This window comes from Coloeus monedula (assembly GCF_965178545.1).
Source record: "Coloeus monedula genome assembly, chromosome: 6".
Lineage (NCBI taxonomy): Eukaryota > Metazoa > Chordata > Aves > Passeriformes > Corvidae > Coloeus > Coloeus monedula.
The window spans coordinates 63966899-63992708 of NC_138786.1; the positions used below are offsets into that span (position 1 = coordinate 63966899).

Genomic DNA, 25810 nt, shown 5'->3' on the forward strand with positions numbered 1-25810 from the left:
TTAGAGACTCACCCCTGGCCACCTCCAGTAAATCAACCCTGGCCAGCTCCAGCAAATCAACCCTGGCCACCTTGGGGACTCAGCCCTGGTCACTCTGGGGACTCAACCCTGGCCACACTCTGGGGACTCACCCCTGGCCACCTTGGGGACTCACCCCTGGCCACCTTGGGGACCCATTGCAGGCCCCTGTGGTGATGCAGAGCCCGCCCAGCCCTGGGGAGCTGCACCCGTGGCTCCCACAAAAGGCACCTGGTAACTCCAGCCCTGCAGTGCTGCTCCCTCAGCAGGAATGTTCTCAGCATTATCGTTTTCTTTATGCCCTCCCTGCTCGTTTCTCTGCTCTAGGACAGACCAACAAAGGCTCCCAAAATGGTTATTTGCACTCCATGGTGTGCTCGGGTTGTTTTCTAGCAGCTGTGTCTGTTTAATCAGGTACTGAAACAGGAAGTTTCTCAAGGCTTCGAGTTTCTTCTTTCAAGAAGCTGCTGTTGGTCTTTACAGAAAGCACTAGCAAGGACATAGAGCATGAAAATTCCCAAGTATTTATAAAAAGTAGCTCTTTTTTCCTGACTTAGGATTGTGTTCAGCTTCCTGAGCGTTCCAGCACCACTGAACTGCATCAGCTAAAAAGCCTCCAAGAGAATTTTCCAATTTTCCTCCAAGAGAGTCTGATCAATTCATAAATACCCTGCCCTCGCTTTCTCCTTTGGCTCACATCAAAATCCTTCTGTTTTCAAGCATTTCTGGTTTATTGTCATTTAGGAAGCCACAATGCCCAGAGCAGCTGTGGCTGCCCCATCCCTGGCAGTGCCCAAGGCCAGGCTGGACAGGCCTTGGAGCAAGCTGGGATAGGGGAGGGTGTCCCTGCCCATGGGAACTTTAAGGAACCTTTCTACCCAATCCAGTCCTGGATTCTGGGATTCTGGGATGAACATCTGCCTCCTCTGTCCGTAGCTGGAGCTCCTGACCTTCAGTGAGAGACTCCGTGGGGAAAGATGAGCAAAGGCCTGCCTGAGGATCTGGATAGGCAAGGACAGAGCTGTGAGGATGCCCAGGAAAGGCTGAGGGCTGAAGCAGCCCTGAGCAGTGGCTGAGCTGACAGAGTGACCCTGCAGAGCCCCAGGCCCCCGTCAGAGGGGTTGGATGTGCTGGAAACATCATAATCCTCTTACCAGTGACACAGGAAAAGGGAGCAGATTTGTGCTGCAGGGAACTGGATCTCCTCTCTTTGGAAAGCATCCTTGAGGTGCTTGGCTCGTGTTTTTCAGCAGTGATAAACATTTTATGCACTTTGGGATTGATGCCTTCTGGAACCATCCGTGGGCTGTGCTGGTAGAAACGAAGGGTTTTGTTCCCTGAAATGGCTTTGTGGATGCTCCTTTTGTTACACTGGCTTTGGTTGTAAGTCTGAAAGAGAGGATAAATAGATAAATCACCTGGTGATTGATTGGTTCTTCACAGCATTTGATCAAAACTAAAAGAACACCTCAGTGCCTGTGGGGTTTCTCATTATTTTCTGTTCCCTCAGCAAGGCGTTGTTTGGTTTGGGGTTTTTTAATGGTCCAGAAGCAGGCACAGCACAGGAGAGAGAGAGAGAGAGAGAGAGAGAGAGAGAGAGAAAGGGGCACAGCCCGTGCCTGGGGGAAGTTACAATCTGCCACTGATACAGAGATGATGTAAATTAGATTACTCGGAAACAGGGAAAGCAGGTCAAGCAAAAAAAAGGCCTAAGATGATTTGTTGATGTCATGAGTGCTCCCTTTTAATTACACCCTGGTTTATTGTGCAACAGAGAAACCAAAGCTGGGCAGAGTGAGGAGGGAAGCTGGGGCTCAGTCTGAAACTGGTTTTGTGCTGTGCTCCTCTCCAAGGCCCTGAGTGGGACGGGGGCAGCTGCCACCTGACAGAGAGGATTTCAGGGACCATAAAAGATGCTCCTTGAATAAAGCTGGAAGAAGCCCACAGCCAGCTCTGATAAACCCCTCGGGCACTCCAAGAAACAACTTTTTAATCCTAGAACAGTCAAGCCCAGTGTTTTTATGGCAAAAAAACGTGGTATTACCAAATTAACAGCACCAGGGAGTTGTGGCTTTGCTGGCTTTTCCCTCCCCTGTGTTTCTCTGGGCTGAGCAGCTCCCCAGGACATGCTGAGCCCAATCCCAGCAGCTCCAGGGGTCTGGGACATGCAGGAGCTGCCACGTGGAACAGCTGACCCAGGAACACTGAGGCCACGGAAATTCCTGCCAGCATCACACTTCCACACCTGCACTGACCCCTTTCTCCCAATAAAACACCTTTGAAAGCTTTGTGGTTGACTTGAAGTGGTTTGATTAAAAACAACCTCTAAACTAAACCAAGGAAAATAAAAAAAAACCAAAAAACCACAAAACCAAACCAAAACAAAACAAAAAAGCCACACAAAGCCCAAACAAATTCCCATAAATTAATACATGGATTTAATTATTTAGATGACAATGAAGTAATGGGGAAGAATCTCCACACTGAGTCTCTTTCCAGTTCTGTTAAACTTAAAAAACCCAACAACGACCCCAAAAAACACCCTCGAGAAAAACCAAACAAACTGACCAAGGCAATATTGGTTTGCAATTAAACTGATTTCCTGATCTCAACATAACAAAATTATATACAATGACTGTTCTACCTGGGGGGAGTTTCTGCTTCAAAGATATCTGAGAAAATCTGGACCACAGAGTAATCCAACTACTTAAGTGAAGCTCCAAGGAATTTAAGGGACTATTTTATATCCCATTACAGAGCAGAGCTTTCAATAGTAACCAGCCTCTGTAAGCAGCATGAGAAAATATCTATTTACAAGCTCTACTCAGGTTTATCATTTTTAACTCTCATCCCTTCAAAGCAACTTTTTTCCCCGTCAGGGAGGATTCTTTGCAGCATCATTCAGAATTAAATCCCTGCCACCCACAAATGCAAACCAGAGCTACAGCATTGGCTGGAATAAATGAAATAATACCAAGAGTCTGAAATTTTGGGTTTACAATTGGTTTGCACAGGTCTTGGATTTATTGGTTTGCACCTCCTTTCACCAGTGATGGCAGCAGGGACTGCCCAGCCTGTGCTGCCCAAATCCTGCCCTGTCCCATTCCATGGATGAGGCCGGGCCCTGCAGGGCTGTGGGATGGAGCTGGCACAGCTGTGGTGGGACCCCCCGGCTCCCAGCACACATTTCCAGCAGGACATGGATGTCCCAAGGGACAGTCTGTACTCAGGGACGATTAATTATGCTCTGCCTGAGTGCTGGGCTCCAGGAACTCAGCCAAAGTGGATTTGCACCTAAGCCGATCTCTTCAGCCTCACACGCAAGAGCGCGGCCGCTAAAGCCAGCTCTGAGCGCCGGTGTCGTCACCAGCCCAGTAAGTACCAGTGTGAACACCCAGCGTCACCAGCAGCACCTCCAGCATCCCCTCCCAGCTCCAGCCCCCACCCCACACCTTCCTCTGCACCCTCGGAAAACCCCTGGATGCTCCGAGTTTCATTTGGTGACACGGCAGGCTGGGAGAGCCGGGAATGCTCACCTGGAGAGAAGAAGGTGAACTCTCTCCAGAGAGAGCTCAGAGCCCCTTGCAGGGCCTAAAGGGGCTCCAGGAGAGCTGCAGAGGGACTGGGGACAAGGCACGGAGGGCCAGGAGCCAGGGAATGGCTTCCCAGTGCCAGAGGGCAGGGCTGGATGGGAGATTGGGAATTGGGAATTGCTGGCTGGGAGGGTGGGCAGGGGCTGGGCTGGAATTGGCAGAGCAGCTGGGGCTGCCCCTGGATCCCTGGCAGTGCCCAAGGCCAGGCTGGACACTGGGGCTGGGAGCAGCCTGGCACAGTGGGAGGTGTCCCTGCCATGGCAGGGGTGGGAATGGGATTTAAGGTCCTTCCAACCCCAATCATTCCAGGATTCTGTGCTGGAGTTTCCTGTGACAGAGTGAAGGAGGAGGCTGAGCAGAGACTCACTGGGGGCTGCAGCTTTGTCCCAAGGGACAGCTCCGAGCTCTGTTCCTGGGACAGGGACAGCACCCAGGGAGCGGCTGGAGCTGTGCCAGGCAGGCTCAGGCTGGAGATCAGGAAAGGCTCTTCCCCCAGAGGGTGCTGGGCACTGCCCAGGCTCCCCAGGGAATGGGCATGGCCCCGAGGCTGCCAGAGCTCCAGGAGCGTTTGGGCAGCGCTGCCAGGGATGCCCAGGGTGGGGCTGTTGGGGGGTCTGTGCAGGGCCAGGAGCTGGGATGACCCCTGTGGGCCAGGCTATCCCTGCCCCCCTGCCCATGCCCCCACTCACCCTCTCCTCACGGCCCTGGGCCAGGATGACCACGATGCGGCCGTGGCGCCGGCGGCCGGTGCGGCCCATGCGCTGCACCAGGCGCACGGGGCTGCGCTGGGCGTCGAAGCACACGATGAGATCGACCTCGCCGATGTCCAGCCCCTCCTCGCCCACGCAGGTGGACACCAGGGTGTTGTAGCCTCCCTCCCGGAAACGCCTCACCACCTGTGGGGACGATGGAAATGGGATTTCCCAGCTCCGCCAGGAAAACTGAGTCTACAACAACAACTAAACAACAACTACAACAACAACTACAACAACAACTAAACAACAACTACAACAACAACTACAACAACAACTACAACAACAACTACAACAACAACTACAACAACAACTACAACAACTACTACAACAACTACTACAACAACTACTACAACAACTACTACAACAACTACTACAACAACTACTACAACAACTACTACAACAACTACTACAACTGTTCTAAAATATATTCTATATATATTCTATTAATATATTAATTAATATATGTTATATTAATATTCTAAATGGATTCTAATTATATTTTAGAATAACTGCATTCGAAAATAACAACGCTTTTTAAATTTCCCAGCTGCTGCCCCTGTGATCAAACACCAGTGTGGCCAACATCAGCATTTCAACTCTTGGATTCTAAAATAAAGGGAAAAAAGCACATCTTATTCTGACTCCAACCATGGCATTCTTCTAAAACTTATTTCCCAACTTTGCATTGGGGGTTATCTTTTTTTTTTTTTAACTTCTCTAGATCAAAATTTAATAGATCTTATCTTTCCGGCCTACAAGAAAAATAAAATTTCCCTAGCATGTATTTGCATATTTCCCCAGATTTTTGCCATCTAAATGTAGCAGCTGTTAATATAATACGAATCTATAAATTATTTCTACATTTTGTTCAGTGGGTACAATTTTGGATACTCTGGAAGCCTCTGCACTCCACAGGGATTTCCTAACGACACTTAAAGTTCAGCCACTGCCACACAGTCAACGCTCCTGGAGTTCTTTACACAACATCGATGCTCTTCATCACTAATTCCTGCTCCAAGTGCCCTCTTTCCTCACCTCCAGCTGCTCCTTCTGGGTGAAACCTTTGGTGCTCTTCCCCGAGGAGTGTCCCACGAAGGTCATGGCCCGCACAGCCGGGCTGAGCCGGGCCAGCATCTCGGCGATTTCCTGCACGCTGTCCCGGAACGAGGAGAAGATCATCACCCTCGTGTCCCCACTTTCACTCTTGCCTTCATCTGCTGGATTTGAAAATGTCAGGTTTTAACAGAATTACCAATAAAAAAGGATGGGGCACCCCACAAGTTACACGTTCACAGCTCTTGTTTCATTTAACGGGAAGAGAACACGGGCAGAAAATGCTCCAAGATCCATCTCCTTGCAAAATTCCTCTTTGGCATCAAAGCATCTCCAATTTTGGAGGATTTACACCAACCATGGTGAGAATGTCTTGTATCTCAGGTGCCCTTACTAAAGTCACTTTGAAAAGCTGGGGTTGGATGGGAACTGTTTTGGAATGAAGTTCAAGACACCATTGTCTCCATTTCTCCAGTTTAGGATCCTCAGGACAGCAGAACCACAATTACACAATCCAGAATGGTTTGGGTTGGGCTAAAGGGACCCTAAATCCCACCCAGCCCCACCCCTGCCATGGCAGGGACACCTCCCACTGTGCCAGGCTGCTCCCAGCCCCAATGTCCAGCCTGGCCTTGGGCACTGCCAGGGATCCAGGGGCAGCCACAGCTGCTCTGGGCAATAAATGAAGGAGAAAGGGCTGGTGGTACTTCTGATATGGCTGAGGACTTCGGGCATGAATTCCCTCCTTCTCCATCTCCAATGTAGGGTTTTTCAAATGGAGGCAAAAGGAGGGAGGGAGGGAGGCTGGGAGGCAGAGAGAACTGAATGGGAAGGGGGGAAAAAGGAGTTAATTGCATTAAATGCATTGGGACATATCCTGTAGCTGCAAACACAGAACTGGGAAACCTTAAAGTTGCCTACTAGAAAGCATCAGTCTTTTCAAGGGTTTGCTGAGAACAGTGCATTCAAGAGAGAAAAAAAAAATACAAAAAGAAGAGGGAAGGGCAGGTCAGAAATTATCAGAATATCACAGAGCACAAAGATCCAAACAGGCAAGAAAAAAAGTGAACAAGCTGCAAAACAAATGTTATTATTACTCATGTAATCATTCCCAAAGCTGGAATCAAGAAGCTGAAACATCCCGAACCCAAAGAGATCTGAATAACATCTCTCCATAAAGATGAAAACCAATGAGAGACAGGTGAATGTAACCAGAGGGTTTGAACTTCAAATTGATGCCTCAGGGTTTTTAATTCTTATCCTCAGGCCAGATATCAGAACTTTTATCCTTAAGGTCCTTAAATGTGTTCATGTAACTGCAGAAGGGACTGGCAGCAGGGCCCTGAGGGGAGGCTGCCAGGACAAACTGGGACAGGACCAGCAGGAAACGTGGTAGCCCCAGGAATGAGCTGCCTATCCCTGTTTTACTCAGCTGTTAGAGCAGTTTATATCAAATGAATAATGAGAATTTACAGGAAGTTTTATTTTATAGAAATCTTTAGTTCTTCTAGAGGGGAAGATACACAAACAGTCAAAGCAATAAAGCAGCACAGGATTGGAAATCAGTCAGGAGGATATTCCTTGTTTCCATCCCCAGGTTTTCTCTTGACTTGTTTGTACTCACCAGAACATCCTTTTTTCCAGGATTTGAAGTGTTCTATCACGATTTCCTCCAATTTCTTTAGTTTTGGATGACTGTAGACAAATTCCTTTTTCTTTTCCAACACTGGAAAGGAAATAAAGCAACAAAGGATGCAAATAAACCTGCAATGAGCAGGAAGATTTAGTGAACTTCGTTCCCTCCCACTGCAATTATCCGAGTCAGACCCAATTCCTGATACTAGTTCTAAACAGAACAATAAACTGCTGACAGAAGCTCATTTGTTAAACCCAGTTCTAGAGAAAGTGCTACTTTTGTTAGAGTCACACTGGAAAAGACTTACAGTGACACAGTCGTATTTTATCCTTCACTTGAAAGCAAATAAAAAACTTCAAACATAGAAAACTTGATTGAAAGCAGCTAAAACCACCGAGGGAAGAGAGAGAGGGAGGGGAGAGAGAGTATTGGGAAGCCAGTCTGGAATAAAGAGCAGCAGCCAGTGCAGCACGACTTCAACCAGGAACATTCTGTCCCTGAGAGGGGAATCCTGACCTGCTGTGCTCTTGCACACACTTCCATTCTCAGGAGCCACAGCAGTGGCTGAGAACACGTCCCGAAGCTGCTGGTAGAGCTCCATGAAGTCCTCGTTGCGCCCCAGCTCGGTCTTGGTGCGGGATAACCCTTTGGAGAGAGTTGGAACACCTCAGGATTTCATTTGCTTTCCCAAACAGACTCTGTCTTTAGCAGAAGGGGAACAAAACACCAATTCCATCTGCATCCCCTCTTTCCCTAAGCTGTTTTGTGCCAAACCAGCCATACAGTGAGGGAACTGAGAGGAGTGGAGCTGAAAGGAGGGATGTTCCCGAGGACATTTCACCTTTGGATCCATCCATGATTCCCCACAGGTAGATGAATAAGGAGCGGATTCCCATCTGCAGCAGCAGCTCGTACCCGTGGTACAGACTGATACAGAGGGCAAAGTCTCCTTCAATGATGCCTTGATGGATTCCCTGTGGGAGAAAAGCAGACTCAGACTGAGTTAGGAAGTGGCTGAGGAGCAGGAATGCCACTGCAATTCCTGACCAGAACCAGAGTGACACCTGAGGAGCAGAGCAAAGCCCACAGTGATGCCCAGGGAGCAGTTTGTCCATGAGAGCCCTCAGACTCTACAATGCTCAGCGAAGGTGATCCTCTTCCATCTCCAAAATACTCTCCAAAATACCTGTACTGCCTCCCAAAATGAGCTCATCAACCCTCCAACTCAGACAGCTGAACCATCAGCATTTGGGAAAACAAGGGATTCCCAGCACATCCACCCAGGCTATGAAATTAAGTCAGGAAAGTTGCCTTGCTTACAGTGAAGGAGATTTCCCACTGCTCTTTTTGAGGCACACAGACTTTTTTAAGGCAATTTTCTTTACGTTTACAAAATCTGACCATTCCATGAGGATTTACCAAAATATAGGAGCAGGAATACAGCTTTGAGGGGAAAATGAAAACTTGGCTGTCAGTAATTACAATGTACATTCTCACAACAACTTCACTTTGGAAATGGAGCTCCTGATCTTTTCCTTGACCTTCCTATACTGGCATCCAGAAACATGGAACAATTAGGAATATTTTAGAGATTCCATAGATGATCTTTAAGATCCCTTCCATCCCAAACCATGCCGTGATTCTATGATATTTTATTCCACGGCTAGGAACAGAAATCTGCTTAAAATGTCTCAGGAAATGTTGTAACGATGGATTATTTCTATTTATTCCCTACTTTAATAGCATGAAATAAATAAAGAACTTACTGCATGTTGTGCAGAGGGATTCTTCCTGTACTGATCCCTTGCCAGGATGATCTGGTACTTGGTCAGGCTGGGAATATCCCTCCTGGATAACACTCCCACCTTAATCAGGCGCCCAGCAAACGCTTCCAGCACCTGCAACCAAAACCCAGCACAGGTTGGGGTGGGGGGGGGGGGGTTGAGCCCCTTGAAATAATTTTATTTTTACAGATCCTACACAACAGAACATGAGCAGCTCATCGACTTTATTTGAAACACAGAATTTTTCCGAGTGAGCTGTGCTGAATTCTGAGTGCTTTGTTACCGTACCTGGGGCTCTGCCTCAGTGGAAGGTTCGCCATAGTCAGGATGTTTTTAGGTTAACTCTCAAAATTCCTGCCAGAGCCCTTGGACAAGGCTCTTGGGAACAGGGCGGGATTGTTGGGGTGTCCTGTGCAAGGTCAGGAATTAGACTCTGATCTCCCACTCAGGAGATTCCATGAACATGGTTCCCTAAGGATTTGTGCCCCCCCTTTCTACAGACCAACAGCCTCCTGCCCCCAGGATAGCCCTGTATCCATCCAGGAACCGAGAAGGGGAAACAGCCCTGGGGTCTGGACTGGAACAGGGGCTGACTGGGCAGAGAGGGAGCGGAACGGGATGGACACGCAGGCACGGAACTGGGGCTGCAGCTCCGCTCTCACTGCTCGCACTCCAACGGCATTTTGATCCCAGAACACCTGGATTCACCTCTGAGAAGGCTGAATTGGGTGAAAGACTGGCCAGAATGTCCAAAATCTGTGTGTGGAAGGCATGGGAGCTGGGACACACGAGCAGAGAGGAACGGGCACAGGCACAGCAGCGTGTCCCATTTCCTTCAGAATCCACCCCAAAACACAGCCTGTTTTCAAACATCACATGTACCTGCTTTCCACCTCGGTGCAGCAAGGACAATAACCTGCACTAATGCATCTTAATCCTGTTTTTCCTCTTTGTTTCCCAGCCTTAGGTGGTCAGGATTTTTCCACAGACTTAGTTTGGCCTGAGCGCTAACTCTGCCATAATTGCAGTAATCAGATTTGTCCTACAAACACTGTTTACAACCTGTTGGCCCCCTTGGCCAAGGGCCCCAAAATCATCCCAGTGCACAAGAACAGGCTGCTCCAAAGGCTGAGGCAATTCCCCATTGCTGCTTCCATGCACACCACGTTTCCCAAGTTTTCCAGGTGCTCCAGCAGCAGCACAGCTGCCCTGCCCTGAGAGGGCTGGAGTGTAACAAATGCTTAATGCCTTTAGTGTCTCTTCAGCCCCCTAAAAAGCATCCAACTAAACCAATAAAGCCAGGCCTAAGTCAGGCTTCAAACACTGATCCCAGTGGAGCTGGAGGGGAGAAAATGTCCTGGCATGTAAAGAAAGCCACGTGTAAAATGCAACCTGAGTTTATCCCTGAGTAACAGCATTCCACTTGTGCTCTCCAGGCACTGCTCCTGTGCTGGGTTCCCAGATCCCGTGAGGATGCACAAATATCCTTAACAAGCACGTGCTGCTCGTGCTCAGGCACTGCAGGGGCAGCTTAGTTGAACTTCTGTCTGCTTGCTTTGATTATTGCTATAGATTACTTTATAATTTAGTTCCTAATATAATTTATTTATAGGTCTTCTCTTACCTTCTTAGTCTGTGTGCAGAACCTGTGTGGCATTAAAATGAAAACAGAATCACAGAATGGAATGGTTTGAGTTGGAAGTGACCTCAAATCCCATCCCATCCCAGCCCTGCCATGGCAGGGACACCTCCCACTGTCCCAGGCTGCTCCCAGCCCCAATGTCCAGCCTGGCCTTGGGCACTGCCAGGGATCCAGGGGCAGCCCCAGCTGCTCTGGGCACCCTGTGCCAGGGCCTGCCCACCTTCCCAGGGAAGAATTCCTTCCCAATATCTAATCTAAATCTAATCCAAAATCCTAAGGAATGGAGTGGGAATAATTGCCATTATCAATGACAGCAGCATTAATCCCCCAAAGAATAAAAAAAAAAAAAAAAAAAAAAATAAAAAAAAAAAAAAAAGCCAGGAGAAATTTGGAAGGGTGAAGGAAAATTTGTGACAGCCCCAGCTGAACTGGGGGAGATGTGCTGGGGAATTTCCACCCTGCCCATCCATGCCCACGGGTCACTCCAAACCAGCAGACCGGAGCCAGCGGGATAAGCAGCTTACAGCAGATAAAGGGAAAGCACAGAAATGGAGCCAGGATTCTGAGGGCTTTGGTGCATTTTGGGTTCCTCCTCTTCCTTGGGAGGGTGGGCAGGCCCTGGCACAGGGTGCCCAGAGCAGCTGGGGCTGCCCCTGGATCCCTGGCAGTGCCCAAGGCCAGGCTGGACATTGGGGCTGGGAGCAGCCTGGGACAGTGGGAGGTGTCCCTGCCATGGCAGGGGTGGGGCTGGCTGGGATTTAGGGTCTCTTCCAACCCAAACCATTCCATGACTTTGCTCTGGACTGTGGGATGGGCCCAGGCCTGGGGCAGCCCCTGCCTGCCCGCTCTGTGTCCCCTGGGGCACCTGGAGTCAGCCCAGCTGTGGGCACTGAACATCCAAAGGGCTCCAAGGCCTTTCCCAGCCCTGTCCAGGTCTCCTTTATCCCCCGGGAAGCTGGGTCAGGGCCTCCCACAGCTCCCGGGAAAAGCAAGGCAGGACACTCCAGCCCCAGGCATTCCTTCTAATTAAGGCTCATGGGTTAATTAAGCGAAATAAACCACTAACACCTCTAACAGCACCAACAAGCAAACACCAACTGGAGGCTACAACAGTGCCAGGAATTTCTGGAGGAAAGGGGGGGAGAAAATGAAGATATCAAATGTTGTTTTCTCAAAATACAGTCAAAACCATTCACCAAGCCACTGGGAAGGCTGAATGCACAAGGAATTCATTTCTCATATTAGTGAGAACAAAATCCAAGATGTAGTTTTGTTTTAAGGGTTTAAAATTCAGAACTTTGTGTTCTATCACAGAGTTTGTTACTGTTCTTTGGTCTTCAATCCAGGCTGTACCTGACAAGTCCCCTTAAAAGGACAGAGACAGAGATGTCAGTGCCAGCTACAGGAAAAGGGATTTACAAAATACATCAAAATGCTGACCATGGAGGAAGAACTCAGTGCTTTTTATTTGTATGGATACCACTGGAATAGCTCATTACCCTCCCATCAAACCCCAAACAGTTGGACATGAGGACACCTGAAGTGCTGAAGATGAAGCTTAAACTATGTCTCAAGTAGTGGAAATGGAGTCAGTATTTTCATAAATGTTCCTCTAGAAAAGAAATTAATGTTTTCATTAAAAAGTACTGGCCACAAAATCTAATATTTCAGCACTGGTTTATTATTTCCTATACTTGCAGAGCTTTTTTTTTTTTAAGAAATCTCTATTACATGTGCTTTTCTGTTTCATCCCTTGACCCAGTTTCTAACATACAAGAAAATGATATTGTCCCTGTTTGCTCAATGTACACCCCTGTCTGATTTAATCACCTTCTGCCAAACAAACCCAGCACTGTTATGAAAGCCAGCAGGATCCAGTCACCTGGAGCTTCAGAACTAACAGGGAACAGTAAACACAACCTACTTAGGAGAGAATCAGACCCCACACTGCTCACTGATTGCATTTATCTTGCCTCCATAGCTTCATTTTTAATTAAAAAGATAATACTTCTGGAAAAGTCCCCTCGGCCTTTCCAAAACATCGCAGTGTCACGTTACCCAAACACAGCTATAGAATTAATTCCATTAATTGCTTAGGAGTGCTCATGGCTTTCTCCAGCTCACTAGCTGGAGTTCAGGGCTGACAGATTTACAGGAGCAGACAAAAGAGGACTGGCAGAGTTATCCCATCCTGCACGGAACTTGCTGAGAACACAAAGACTTTCTCTGTTCTGATGTATCTCCCGCAGCAAAGCACAATGAGTTCTTGGAGCCTGTACCCACGATGAGCTTAGAACCGGTTTTTGGAGTTCTGACAGGAGCTGAGGACTTGTGTATGGGGCAAAAAGCTGGTCCTGTGCCAGCTACACCTCACTAAAAACTGCTCCTAATCTGTTTTCTGTCGGCACAACAAAAAACAGGGCTCTACAGGCTCTAAACTAACGCCCTGACCTAATTATTTTAGTGCAGATTTGCAGGGGTTCTTTGGCAAAGAAAAACACCCATAAATAACTGCTAGTGAGGCTTTTCTTTCGCAGTGGAGAAGGAGGGGTGGCAGAAATCAGCTGCCAAGCAGACAGGACCTCAACAAACAAGGACTCCAAAGGTGCATCCCCTCCACAGGAGCCCCCACAGTGCTCCCAGCCTCCCCTGACAGTCCTGACTGGCTTTTACAGAGTCACACCGAGCTGAAACCTTCCTCTACTCTTCCCATGCTCTCCTCAGCCCCCTGGCTCCGTATTTTCAGTGCCCAGTATGGAATCCCAGACTGGTTTGGGTTGGAAAGGACCTTAAATCCCACCCAGCCCCACCCCTGCCATGGCAGGGACACCTCCCACTGTCCCAGGCTGCTCCAAGCCCCAGTGTCCAGCCTGGCCTTGGGCACTGCCAGGGATCCCTTCCCAACGTGCTGGGGCTGAGCTGGTGAGAAGGAAATGAGCCCAGGTAGTGCCAGTGAGGTCCCACCACAGCCCAACACACTGGTCTGTTCTAAGGGGATCCCCCAAAGCAGGAGCCCGGAATAACCAACAGCTGCAGGCCAAACCCAGATCTGTGCTGTGGCCATGCACCTCATGCTCCCACCCTCTGCTCCACATCCTCAAATTTTCAAGGAAGAGAGCAAAGAAAGGCAGTGCAGGGCAAAAGGAGACTCTGCCCACGGGGCTCTGCTGGAGATTGGGCTCAGGAGGGGTTTCCATCCCAAGGATCCACAGCAGGGATGTGACCAGGCTGTCCTAGGGCAGAGATCCTGCAGGGAGGTGTGAACGCAGCCAGAGCCTTCACTGCTCCAAGGAAGGTCAGGGGATGATCCAGAGCATTCCCTGCTTTGTTCCAGAACTTGATTAGGTTTTAACTTTCCCGTTTCTCAGACCCCGCAGTGCCTGGTGGGTGACTCTGCAGTTCCTTGTACCCTGTTCACTGCTGCTCTCTGTGCCAGGCACACAGAACAAAGCCTCTCCGGGCCTGCTCTCCAAGGACACCCAGACCGTCCTAGGCCCAAAAGTATAAACCAAAAGCCTCTACAGGGGGGCAAGCTTGGGGAAATGACATCATTAACTGAAGCTTTAATTGGAGAATGAACCCTGCTGTGCAAATGAACCCAACCTATAAAAGTGGGAAGAACTCGTGCCCTGCCATCCACCTTGGGGTCCATCTGGGCAGTGGCCTCTGGCTGCCCAGGGGTACCTTTGAAGGCCTTTCAAACAAATCCCTGCCTTATTCCCTTACTCCTGGCCAGTCTCTGTGCCTAGGAGGCCACTTCAGGCATCACACTGAAGCCAGGAAGGTTTGGGCTCCCCAAGTGTTTGGGTTCCCCAAGCGTGGTACCTTGAGGAGTGTCCATGCAGTAACCAATATTCCCAAAAGTAACTTCCAGAAGCAAGTCCCAGGAACAAACCATGTTTAGTGTCTGCCACCTGGGGAGGCTTTGGAGCTCTGACTGGCACTGAGTTTTAGTTTTTCTCTTGCAAAACTTCAGAGTCCTGACAAACAAACTCTAAACCAGGGAGAAAAGTGCATTTTGTGTAAGTTTCCTCCTGACATTTTCTCACCTGGCCAGTAAAGAGAGGAAAGCAGCAGGGACCCAGCAGGGTAGGGTGGATTTTAGCTGATATTGTCACTCTCCAAACCCAATACTGATCAGCACAGTAATGATCTTGGCACCAAAAGTTTTGGTTTAAGTTTATATTAACTCATCCTGACTCTTCCCAGTCTTCCAGGGACAGGAGACACACTGAAAATCCACTGTTCTGCCCTGGAAACTGGGATCCATCCAAAAAATCCAACACTTTGTCCTTTTCTAACAGCTGAGTTTTCTCCTGCTACAGCATTTTTCATTTCCTAAAGCTTATAAAACAAGACCTACAGACTTTACTTTTCAACTAATTTCATCAAGAACAATTTTACTTTTTACTTGAGAAAGAAGTGGCTTTGCCACATCAACCTGCCACTCAGTACGTGACTGTCAGACAGAAAGGAGCATCACACTGAGGATGGGTTGAATCTGAATTTTTTAAGGCTGAACATTAGTTTTTGTGTTCTATTCAGAAATAGAACCTGCCAGGAGAGCACCAAGAGCACAACCCTACCAAAACTGTGTTATCTCAAGAGTGGCTGTTTATCAGCCAGCAGTCATACACAAAAAAAACACGTTTGGGAAAAAACCCCCAAGAAATAAAACAAAAATCAGCTTTTTCCACCTGCAGTAACAACGAGTTCCTCTTATCTATCCAGACACAGACCATCACATCTTCAGCACTCTATCAAATGCAGTAATTACTAAACTCGTCAGAAATCAAAGACAAATTAAATACACACAGAGTAATTTGTACAGATGGAATTTTAAAACAGGATTTTAAACTCCTCCCAGATTCTTTCTCATAATCAGTATTCTGTGGCATTTCTCACAAATAGAGAAATTTAGCTGTGATTTTAAACTATTTTTCTGCTGGTTGGTTTTTCTTTTTCTTCTCTCTCATCTCCAACAAAGATGCTTAATACTTAAAACAGAAATAATTTCATTTAAGCAACCATTAATTCACATAATCAATGCTTGACCAAAGAGTCAGGACTGTTTTCCATGAACTATTTATGCAGGATGGGCAGAAAAAGAACCTCCACACCCTGACTCAAACAGGAATGCCGGTTCCTGGAAGAAATCTCCAAGAGCCAGGATGCCCTCCCTCGGTACTGATAACCCAGCTGCCAAAATTCAGTGGAAATTTCCTTCCCCCCAGCACTGGAGTGTGTGATGTGGGGTTTACCTGGGGCAGGGATGGGTTCCCACTGTGCCTCCCCTCAGGTGCTGAGGGTTCAGCCGGGTCTGAGAGGGAAATGTGGTCACTGCCAGAAATTCCCTGCTGCGAGGGAGCCCTTGGTGCTGCTCTGCAGGCAGCTGCCCGTGAAATCGGATCAGCACCCACCCAGACACTTAAACAAGCGTGGGATCCAGCCTTGCTCCAGGATTTGCCTTCCCAGTGAATTCCAGAGCCGCCCGAAACCCAGAGGCCAAACCCCCTCGGTGGCCGGTGCTTCCCTCCCTGCAGCAGCTGCATCCCAAAATCCCTCTCAGGACATTCCCACCGGCAGCTGTGCCTCCGTTTGCACATTCCCCAAGGAGTGCTGCCCGGGCACAGCAGGATTTCGGTCTGCCCTGCCAGCAGCACAGTCAGGACCGGCACATCCAGGCTGCTAAGGCAGTTCAGGGGTCATTTCCACAGCAAGCTCAGCCCCTGGGGCTGGGGAGCCAAAGCTGAGCCTGGAGAAAGGGACTGACCAGAAAAAGGGAGAAAGGAGGGGGCAGATTAAGCATCACAACAGTCACATCCTCAACCTCCAGCCTTCCCTGTGAGCATCAACAGGGCACAGGAAAGGACTGTTTTCCTATTATTCCAAACCCTAAATGCCATGAGATTCCCCATTCCTGCATGCACAAAAAGGGCCACAACAGTTATTTCATGTTAAATTTGGAATGAAAGACAGCTACACAGAGTCCACACAGACTCCTGATTGAAATCCAGATCCTGCTTTAATTGCCATATCCACCCCATAATGGGGCTGCTCATCCCCCTCGCTCACACAAAGCTTTGTCTCAACTGCAAAATTACGCAGCTGAAAACTTCCAAAGCTGGACTTCAGTAACAAAATATCCCAGAGGTTTTGCACTCGTAATATTTTGGAAAGACTTCAGAGACTAACTGAATAAAATGAAAGAAGTGTGGTTCGAAAGCAGTCAAATAAAATCACAATAAAGAAGAACTAACGGGACATGAAGAGCAGTGGGGAAAAGACGATGAAAAGAACAGCTGGGAAGGAGGGAATGAATGGGAAAACAGACAGAACACCAACTTGTGTAAGTTCTGCACTGATCGGTCCCTGCAGCATGGGGTGAAGGCACGGAGCTCTGGGACCGGGCATCCATCCCCGGATCCATCCATGCCCGGATCCGTCCATCCCCGGATCCGTCCATCCCCGGATCCATCCATCCCCGGATCCATCCATCCCCGGATCCATCCATCCCCGGATCCATCCATCCCCGGATCCGTCCATCCCTGCCCGGCACTGCCCTTCATTGGGCATCCATCGCTCCATGCCCGGCTCTGTCCATCCCTGCCCGGCGCTGGGCGGGCAGAGGCGGGTCCCCCCCACTCCCCAGTGCCATGACCGGGCATCCATCGCTCCATGCCCGGCTCTGTCCATCCCTGCCCGGCGCTGGGCGGGCCGAGGCGGGTCCCGCCCGTGCCCCCGCCCCCGGTGCCGCTATAAAGGCCCGCGGCGGCAGCGCGGAGCGGAGCGGGGATGGAGACGGGCGGGTGCCGCATGGGCGGCGCGGGGCCCGGCGGCCCGGCCGCGATCACGCTGGAGGAGCTGGACGGGCTGGCCGAGGAGAGCGCTGACTCCGCGTACCACAGCCACGGCAGCAGCCTGGAGGAGGAGGCGGCCGAACGCGTGGACGACGAGGAGCAGGAGCGGCTGCTGAGCTACTGGCAGAACGTGGGCCGGGGGCACCAGGTGGACGTGCCCCGCGGTAAGGCCGGGATAAGGCGCTCGCCGGGATGCGGGGTTAGGGACGGGCGCGCGGGATGGCCCCGGGATAGGGCTGGGGATGCGGGACACGGCGATGAACATCCAGCAATAAACACCCAGCGAAGTCCGCTGGGAGTCTGAGACACCGAAGTGTGGCTCTGAAGCGGCTAAAGCTTGACCCAGGGCGATGCAAAGCTTTCCGTAATGGAGAGGAGCGGCTGCAGCAGCACTGGGGGGACCTATTCATACTAAAAACAACCAGTGCGAGTTTTCAGACTTAATTAACTGACTACCTGCAGAGGCATTCTTCCTAAGAATATCCCCTACACCCATCCAAAAAGTCAGTTCTTTGAGGAAAGAGGGCTGTATTTAAAAAGGGCACAGAGTAAACAAGTAAAGGATTGATTTGCTTTTGACAGCGAGGCTCCCAGGCTCATTCTAGTCAGAAATTAGTTGTTTTCAATTTTAAGAAAGACTGGAGACTCTGAAAGGCTGATGAGCCAGAGAACTCCTAACTAGCAGCAGAGAGTCACTACAAGCTCAGCTCGGTCACAGACTTTAACTCTGCCCTGTCCTGCCCAGAGGAGCAGAGATCTGCAGCATCTCTGCCGTGCAGGGAACTCACCTTCCCGAGCTGGGGAGAGCCACACCTCGCCCAGACTGCCCTGGACATATTAAATTACTGTTCTTAGAAACCTTTCTATACTCCAACACAGCAAATTGTATCCGTCCTCCTTTTCCAGCCACACCTTGAAGTCCATCTGAACTCTGTAATGCTTTAACAATGACAATTAACGTGCTAAAAGTAGGGTAAGGTCGCTCTGCACAGAGCTCCCTGCCTTGCCTTGCTCTCGCTGCCCCTGGAGGGGTCTCTGGGTGCCCAGTGCCATCCCAGAGTTTCAGCACTCACTCCAGCAGCCACGGGGTTGTGGCTGGAATGCTGGACCCTGACAGCTCCGGGATGCCCAGGGCACAGAGGGGAGGAAGAGCAGGGGGTCCCTGTTTAACACTCCCGAGTGCAGTGTGAATGCCTGGATGCAGAGCGGTCCTTAAGAGAGCTCTGGGCAGCAGAAAACCAGAGCCCTTCCCACAGAATTATCTAGTGCCTGGCACTGGAATTCCTGAGAGCCATTAGGAGGGATACAAAGTCTAAGGAATATGTCAAAAGCAGCGTTTGACCACACTTTAGCTATACAGTGTTACAGGTTTGCTCCGTGGCACTCAGCACACGTTGCAAAAACCAAGACAGAATAATACAAGATTTTTCTTCAGGTCCTGTCCAGGGCTGAAGGAGGAGGGAGGCAATGGAGGGCATTTTCCAGAAGGAGGAATCCCCCCGTGCCAAGGAGCAGACCATGCCCCGTGCCTCTGCTCCCTGGGAGCAGGCACAGGACCTGAGGGAGCAGCTGGAGCTGTGTCAGGGGGATTGGGATGGATTTTAGAGACAGGTCCTTCCCCCAGAGGGTGCTGGGCACTGCCCAGGCTCCCCAGGGAATGGGCACGGCCCCGAGGCTGCCAGAGCTCCAGGAGCGTTTGGGCAGCGCTGCCAGGGATGCCCAGGGTGGGGTTGTTGGGGGGTCTGGGCAGGGACAGGGCTGGGATGACCCCTGTGGATCACTGAAACCATGACTTAACACAACCGTCCTTGTCCCTCTGCTGCCTGCCAGCCTGGCCCTGTGCAGGTGGAGCTCTCCAGACTGGGACAACACAAAGCACAGATTCACAAACTGGAGGATAAAACTCCCCAAAGGACTTTAATCAGTTGTAATCCCCATCCTCTGCCTTAACATGGAATGAAAAAAACCATACCCCATCCCCCTACTTATTGATAAAGTAATCTAAAAATAGAGTTAACTTTTCTAGAGTCCTGAAAGCTTTCCTAATTGTTGGAAAATTCACTGCTGAACTCCAATCTACTTTTATTTTTCCGTCAGCCTCCAAAGAGATCAATTTTACCTGTCAGTTATTAGTCACATTTTGAACATTTCCCAGCAATATATTTCAAAGAAAAAGAAATGTTTACACTTAACTACAGTGTAGCTTTCTCCCTTTTATTTTTTTTCCTCCCCTTTGTTTAAGGACCTTTACTATTCCAAATAGTCTTAAGGCTAAAGCCCTGGACTGGATGCCAGGAGATGGAGGTTTGATTCCCAGCTCAGCTACAGATTTACTAAGTGACCTCTGCCAAGTTAATTCTCCTGCATCTTAATTCTCCTCTTCTCTCAAACATGGATAATACTCTCTTCCCCCATCTTCCTGCCTCGTCCACTGAGACCCTGAGGCACTTCAAACTCCCAGAAAAAGGGTCCTGGGAGCTGAAACTCATCCTTTTTCTGCATTGTCCAGTACACACCATGAGGCAGCAGGGCAGGAATTCACATCCAGACTGTCAAACACTGCACGTAAAATTGAGTCTGTAATCCTCTAAGCACACAAATACCTTATCACTTCAGCTTCAGAAGGCAAGGGAACAACTCTTGTGGAGGAAAGACTTTCCATTCCTAAGACTGACCTTCTATCCAGTTTCCAAGCCTGTCTGTCAGGGATCAACTCCTAAGCAGAATTTATTTATGACCTTCAGCGCGAATTGATGTCAGGGCAACCACAGTTACAAACACACCTTTAGACATTAAACATCCTTTGGAAATCGATTCCCACTGCAGTATTTCCTTGAGCCTGTGAACAAGAGCAGCCAACCCAAACTTATTTCACGTGGATACACACCTGAATTCAGCAGCAAAAGAGTTGCTGGAACTGGGAATGTCCCCTGCACAGAGGCAGGAAATGGGGCACAGCCAAAGCTTTCCTTGGACACTTGGGAAGCTGCAAGCACAGGGAATGGGAGAGGAAAACCTGCTCCTAACAGCACCGGGGCAGAACCCAGGTAAGCTCTCCTAGGAAAAGCTTTGTCCTCCCCCAGCAGAGAGCAAACAAAACCAGCCACAAAGAGCCCAGAGGAATGAAGCACGTTTCAGTGTTGCTTCTGCAGCCTCAAGTCTCAGGTGGGAATGTGTGGTTCTGTTGCAGACATGGCAGAGCCCATCCAGCAGCTGACCAGGAATAACAACCCTCAGGAGAGACAGAGCATCCCCTTCACCCTGATCCAGCGCAAGGAGAAGGTACTGCTGCCCTTCCCAGCCTGGCTGCACACAGGGTGGCTTTCCTGGCTCCCAGGCACGGGGCTCCTCTGAAAGTTCTTTTAACTGCTTAGGATTGTGACCATCAAGTGCAAAGCACTGTAACTGTGCCACTCCCTCTCCTCTGAAACACCTCATCCCTTGAACATGTGTCATTTTCTTTTTTGCAAGGTAGAAACTGTCAGGAAAGCCAGAAGATGGCCAGGAATCACAGCTTTTGTGCCATAATTAAAGAAAATCCCCTCTTACTTTGCCATTTGAAATAAAATGCCCATTTCCTTCAATTAAATCGGTGCATTTGCCCCTTTACACAGTCAATTTAATAAAACCTTAGCAAAGAGTACTTGAAAGAGATGAATATCTGAATTTAAAACCAAAAATGTACTTCTGTATCAGGGATCATTATCAAACAAAACAGCAATGTGCAAATCCATCTTATTCTCTAATAAAAAAAACGAAATTAAGGTACAGCAAATTCCTTCCAGCTCAGGAAATGTGCAAACAAATGTCTAACCTTACGCCAACAAACCCTGAAAACCTTTATTGGCCATCTATGAGGACTTTTTGGCCACATTTCTTTTAAATAGATCTAGACAATTCACATTTATAAATACCATCATTTGAGTGTGTTTAATCTAAACAGTTTGGGACTCCTGACTGTTTATGTTGTAATGAAAAGCTTGAAAGCAATTTCTCAGTATCACTGTAGCTAAAAAATAAGGTTATTCAGTGTTAATTGCAACTAAATGTTTAATAGTCCCAGCCCAAAAGATGACAGATCTTTATTTTAAAGGAGAACTACCTAGAAATTGGCTGAAGTCAGTTTTGATCCAAAATCAGCAGTGTATTCCTTGGTTTATAGGAGGAAGGATTAAAATTCATGTTTCTTTTAAGATCATGTCACTGAGAGCTGAAAAAAAGATGCAGTTCTTGTGCTCAACTTGTATTTGTTCGCTTGATGGTTTCAGACAATTGAATTAACCCCCCAAATTGTCCTCTCTGTGTTTGCAGCTGGGAGATCTGCTCTATGAGAAAAGGCAGTATGGGAAAGCCAAGTGGGCTTGTATAAAGATGAAAGAGAAGCAGTACGAACAGAGCATCTGCCTGGGGTTCATGAAGCTCATGAGGTACATCTGTGAGCAGAACTCCTCAGGTAATGGGCACCTCAGTCCTACAGCAGTTAGGAAATTGTATTTCTGAACTAGCTCCTCCTAATTAGGGAGGTGCTGTGATTAGCTTTTCCCAAATACGCCACCCTATAGGGACATCTTTCCACAACACAGCCTTTCCAAAAAAATCATAGAAATCATGGAATGGTTGGGGTTGGAAGGATGTTAAATCCCATCCAGTGCCACCCTTGGGACACCTCCGACTGTCCCAGGCTGCTCCAAGCTCTCTGCTGTAAATCTGGCATTTGCTACAGGATTTTAGGGGTTTAATGTTCACAGCAGCACTGAAATCATCTGTCAGAGTGTGATACCAAAAGGGACCAGAGTTTTCTGCCTCTTTCCCTTTCATTCAAGATATTAAATTGTCCCTGTCCCAATGGACACAGACAATTTGTGGTTGAAGCATGTTTTCCACAAAGATACTCCAGTTTTAACTCAAAATAATGGCAAATCCACCATGTCCTTGAGAGCTTGTGGCTGCCTGTAAAATGTGCACCTGGTGTCCAATCCAATTTAAACTGGTTTTCACTTCCAGACATCAGTTCTCGTATTTTTCATCCTCCAGTTATTACAAAGTTTTGTCATGCCCAGTGCTCTGTGCTGTAATTGAGTCAGCCCTTAAGTGTCTTTCCAAGAAAATACAAACGTTGATCACAAAAGCTTTTCTTTCCTCAGGTACCTTCCCCACTCTCCCCATTCTTTTAACACTTTAACATGGTTTAAAGGTGATTTTAGCTCCAGGACTGAAGGGAGTTTTTCAATCTGTACAGAAGCAAAGTTCCCCATCAGCCATCTCTGCCTCCCCTCCTGCAGTCCAAACACACAACAGTGCAAAAAAATACTGCAGCATTTTTAACAACAGCAAATTCTCAATGAATTCACAAAGCAGTCCCTTCTCTTGCCTGCAGTTCTGTTCCCAAATATTTATATACTCTGTCTCGCACACATATGCACAAACATTTGCACACACACACCAACTGCAAAGCACACTGAAATCATGGAACCACAGATGGTGTGGAAGGGACCTTAAAGCTCCTCCTGTTCCACCCCCTGCCATGGCAGGGACACCTCCCACTGTGCCAGGCTGCTCCCAGCCCCAATGTCCAGCCTGGCCTTGGGCACTGCCAGGGATCCAGGGGCAGCCCCAGCTGCTCTGGGCACCCTGTGCCAGTGCTGGACTGGTACTTCCAACTTGGAGCACACCCCCCACTGTCTAAACCGTCCCAACGAAATCCTTTCACGAACCCCGTGCACTCATTTAAACAATTCAGTAGGCGTTCAGCAGGCCAGCACAGTGTGCAAACCTTCTCTTGGTGTCTCCTAAATCCTCTCAAACCCCACTGTGTGTGCCCAGGGCTGTACCTGGGGATCACCGTCCCCATCGTGACCATCGTGCACACCAACGAGGCGCTGTCGGCGATGACACAGGCGGTGACAGTGGCCTATTACCTGCCCGAGGTGCTGCAGGACGAGCCCCCACACCCCTTCGACTCCGACATCATCATCGAGGAGTGGCCTGCCACCATTGTCTACAGCAGGTGAGAAATGCTTTAACTCTGCTCAACACAGGAAGAGCATGTAGTTCTCAATCTGGGCACGTTACGATTTTTAAACCTTGTAAAAGGTAACAAACGGTAAAACTTAAATTTTCAGGAGTTGTAAAAGCTGCCTGTTGTATGAATGGGATGGTCAGGAAATAATGGTTAACTATTTATACCAGGAAAGGCTCTTCCCCCAGAGGGTGCTGGGCACTGCCCAGGCTCCCCAGGGAATGGGCACGGCCCCGAGGCTGCCAGAGCTCCAGGAGCGTTTGGGCAGCGCTGCCAGGGATGCCCAGGCTGAGGTTGTTGGGGGGTCTGGGCAGGGACAGGAGCTGGACTCCACAATCCTTGTGGGTCCCTCCCAGCTCAGGATATTCTACATTTATATCAATTACTTGGTAAAATGATGCATCTGTAAATGTGTGATAAAACACACATTTTTATGGTTATGCTCAGTAGTCAGGAACAAAGCTCCCAACACGGCACAAAAAATATTATGAAAAAGTTGTTTGGGATCAGTCACGGTCAGTACCACTGGTGAAACACAACCAAATAATTCAGAGGGCATTTCTAGTCTCTGGAAAAATAGTGGGTTTAAACAGAACCACGGAATTGTTTTTAAAGAAAAGACCTTTGAGATCATCAAGTTCAATCTATAACCTAACACCACCTTGCCAACTAAACCACGGCACTGAGCGCCACATCCAGGCTTTCCTCAAACATCTCCAGGGATGGTGATTCCACCACCTCCCTGGGCAGCCCTTTCCAATGCCCAATCACTCTTTCTGTGAGGTGCTTTTTCCTGATGTCCAGCCTAAACCTCCCCTGGTGCAGCTGAGGGCTGTCCCCTTTTGTCCCGTGGCGGTTCCCCGGGAGCAGAGCCACCCCCTCCGGGCTGCACCCTCCCGTCAGGGAACTGCGGGCTGCAGCTGCCGTGGATCTGAACTCGCTATCGAGGTGACCATTGCAGGAGCTTCCGAGGGATCACCAACGAAGACTCGATCATGAGAGAGATCAACCTGCTGGCAGCCATCCTGGAGAGCCCCGAGCTGTGCCTGCGGGACACGTTCATCATCGCCGGCTACACCAACCCGGCCGCCGCCAACCGCCACAACGAGATCTGGTTCCTGCAGCGGCCCTGAGCTCCTACAGCGGCCCCGAGCTCCGGCTGCGGCCCCGAGCTCCGGCTGCGGCCCCGAGCTCCGGCTGCGGCCCCGAGCTCCGGCTGCGGCCCCGAGCTCCGGCTGCGGCCCCGAGCTCCGGCTGCGGCCCCGAGCTCCCGCTGCCCCGCCGAGTTCCTGCTGCGGCCCTGAGCTCCCGCTGCCGCCCCGCCGAGCCTCCTCCCCGCCGAGCCTCCCCGGGGAAGCGGCGCAGCCCTGTCCCCCCTCCCAGGTCAGCAAAGGGGCTCTCGGCTGGCTGCGGGAGAACCGGCCCAGGCCCAGCCCCAGCCCGAGGTCACGCCCCACACACAGATCCCTACGGCAACTCTTGACAGCTTTTACACAAATTTAATGGAGGGTTTGAACACTTATTTAAGAGTTAGTTCATCTTATCCTTTTATTTTTTTTACAAGGTAAGGGAGGCAGAGACCTCTCCCTTCATCCATTTTTTGGCATCCCTAGCCTGCTTGTGGCTCAGGATGGTCCCTGGGGACATCCTGGAGCCCCAGACCGCTCTGGTGCTGCACAAAGACCCCGCTGGGGCTTTTAGTGGGACATACCAAACCCACCCCACACAGGCAGAGAAAGAATGTCCAGGTCTTAGTTCCTGAAGAGAACTACCAGATCTATCCCATTGGGATTAAAGCACGGAGCAAGAACAGGCCAGTGCTGACAGCTGTGGCACAGAGAGCCCCAGTGCTTACCTCAGAAAGCTCCCAACCAAAGCACCCCGAGTCTGGAGAAGAGACCAAAAAGGCACCCCAGCCCCACTGCTCATTCAAGTGTTGACAGCAAAATTACGGGTTACCTTCACCACACCCCCCAGGATCCCCATGACTGCCTCTGGCTTTCCTAAGGAGACACTGGTTACTTTTAACTCCAGCTTTCTGAACAGTTTATCCTCACAGCTCTGCTGGATGTTGAAACACTGCAGCTGGAGTGAACTGTTCGGAACTTCTGACGCTGCTCTGGCAGCCCCACGCTATTAATGGGATAAACGACACCAATACAGAGAAAATCCCAGCCAGGAGTGACCTCGGGCAGCCACCTCTGCTGAGGGCAGGGCCAGGCAGAGCTGGCTGCTCCAGGCACCACAGCCAGGCTGGAGCATCCCCAGGGATGGGAGCCCACAGCCCCTCTGGGCCCTGTCCCAGTGTCTGACCACCCTCACTGTGAGAGTTTCTTCTTCTTCTATCAATCTGTTGTTTGTTTTGCCCTTCACCCCTATGATAACCCTTCAGCTGCCAGCCTGGCTCACTGCAGAGGCTGAGCTCCCACATTGCAGAGCCCCCAGAAGGT

General features: G+C 49.6%; 2 protein-coding genes across 5 annotated transcripts in view; one reads left to right on the forward strand and one right to left on the reverse strand.

The window, feature by feature from the left end:
- The window catches only part of FANCM (FA complementation group M), a gene marked incomplete at its 3' end in the record, with an annotated part of 54578 nt that overhangs the window by 22687 nt on the left and 6081 nt on the right, over positions 1-25810 (reverse strand). For all 4 annotated transcript variants that reach the window (XM_082283058.1, XM_082283056.1, XM_082283059.1 and 1 more), the window contains exons 5-11: positions 8822-8953; positions 7897-8029; positions 7572-7700; positions 7044-7145; positions 5402-5583; positions 4301-4507; positions 1173-1407 (exon numbers count right to left, since the gene is read on the reverse strand). In XM_082283058.1, the coding sequence (XP_082139184.1) occupies positions 1173-1407; positions 4301-4507; positions 5402-5583; positions 7044-7145; positions 7572-7700; positions 7897-8029; positions 8822-8953 (1120 nt within the window). The remainder of the gene's footprint in view (positions 1-1172; positions 1408-4300; positions 4508-5401; positions 5584-7043; positions 7146-7571; positions 7701-7896; positions 8030-8821; positions 8954-25810) is intronic.
- Positions 17277-24493, forward strand: LOC309574244 (heme-binding protein 2-like; the record flags this gene model as incomplete). Its single annotated transcript, XM_082283711.1, has 5 exons — positions 17277-17505; positions 20532-20623; positions 21653-21794; positions 23165-23348; positions 24322-24493. The coding sequence occupies 5 exons, from the start codon at positions 17277-17279 to the stop codon at positions 24491-24493; spliced, it is 819 nt and encodes a 272-aa protein (XP_082139837.1).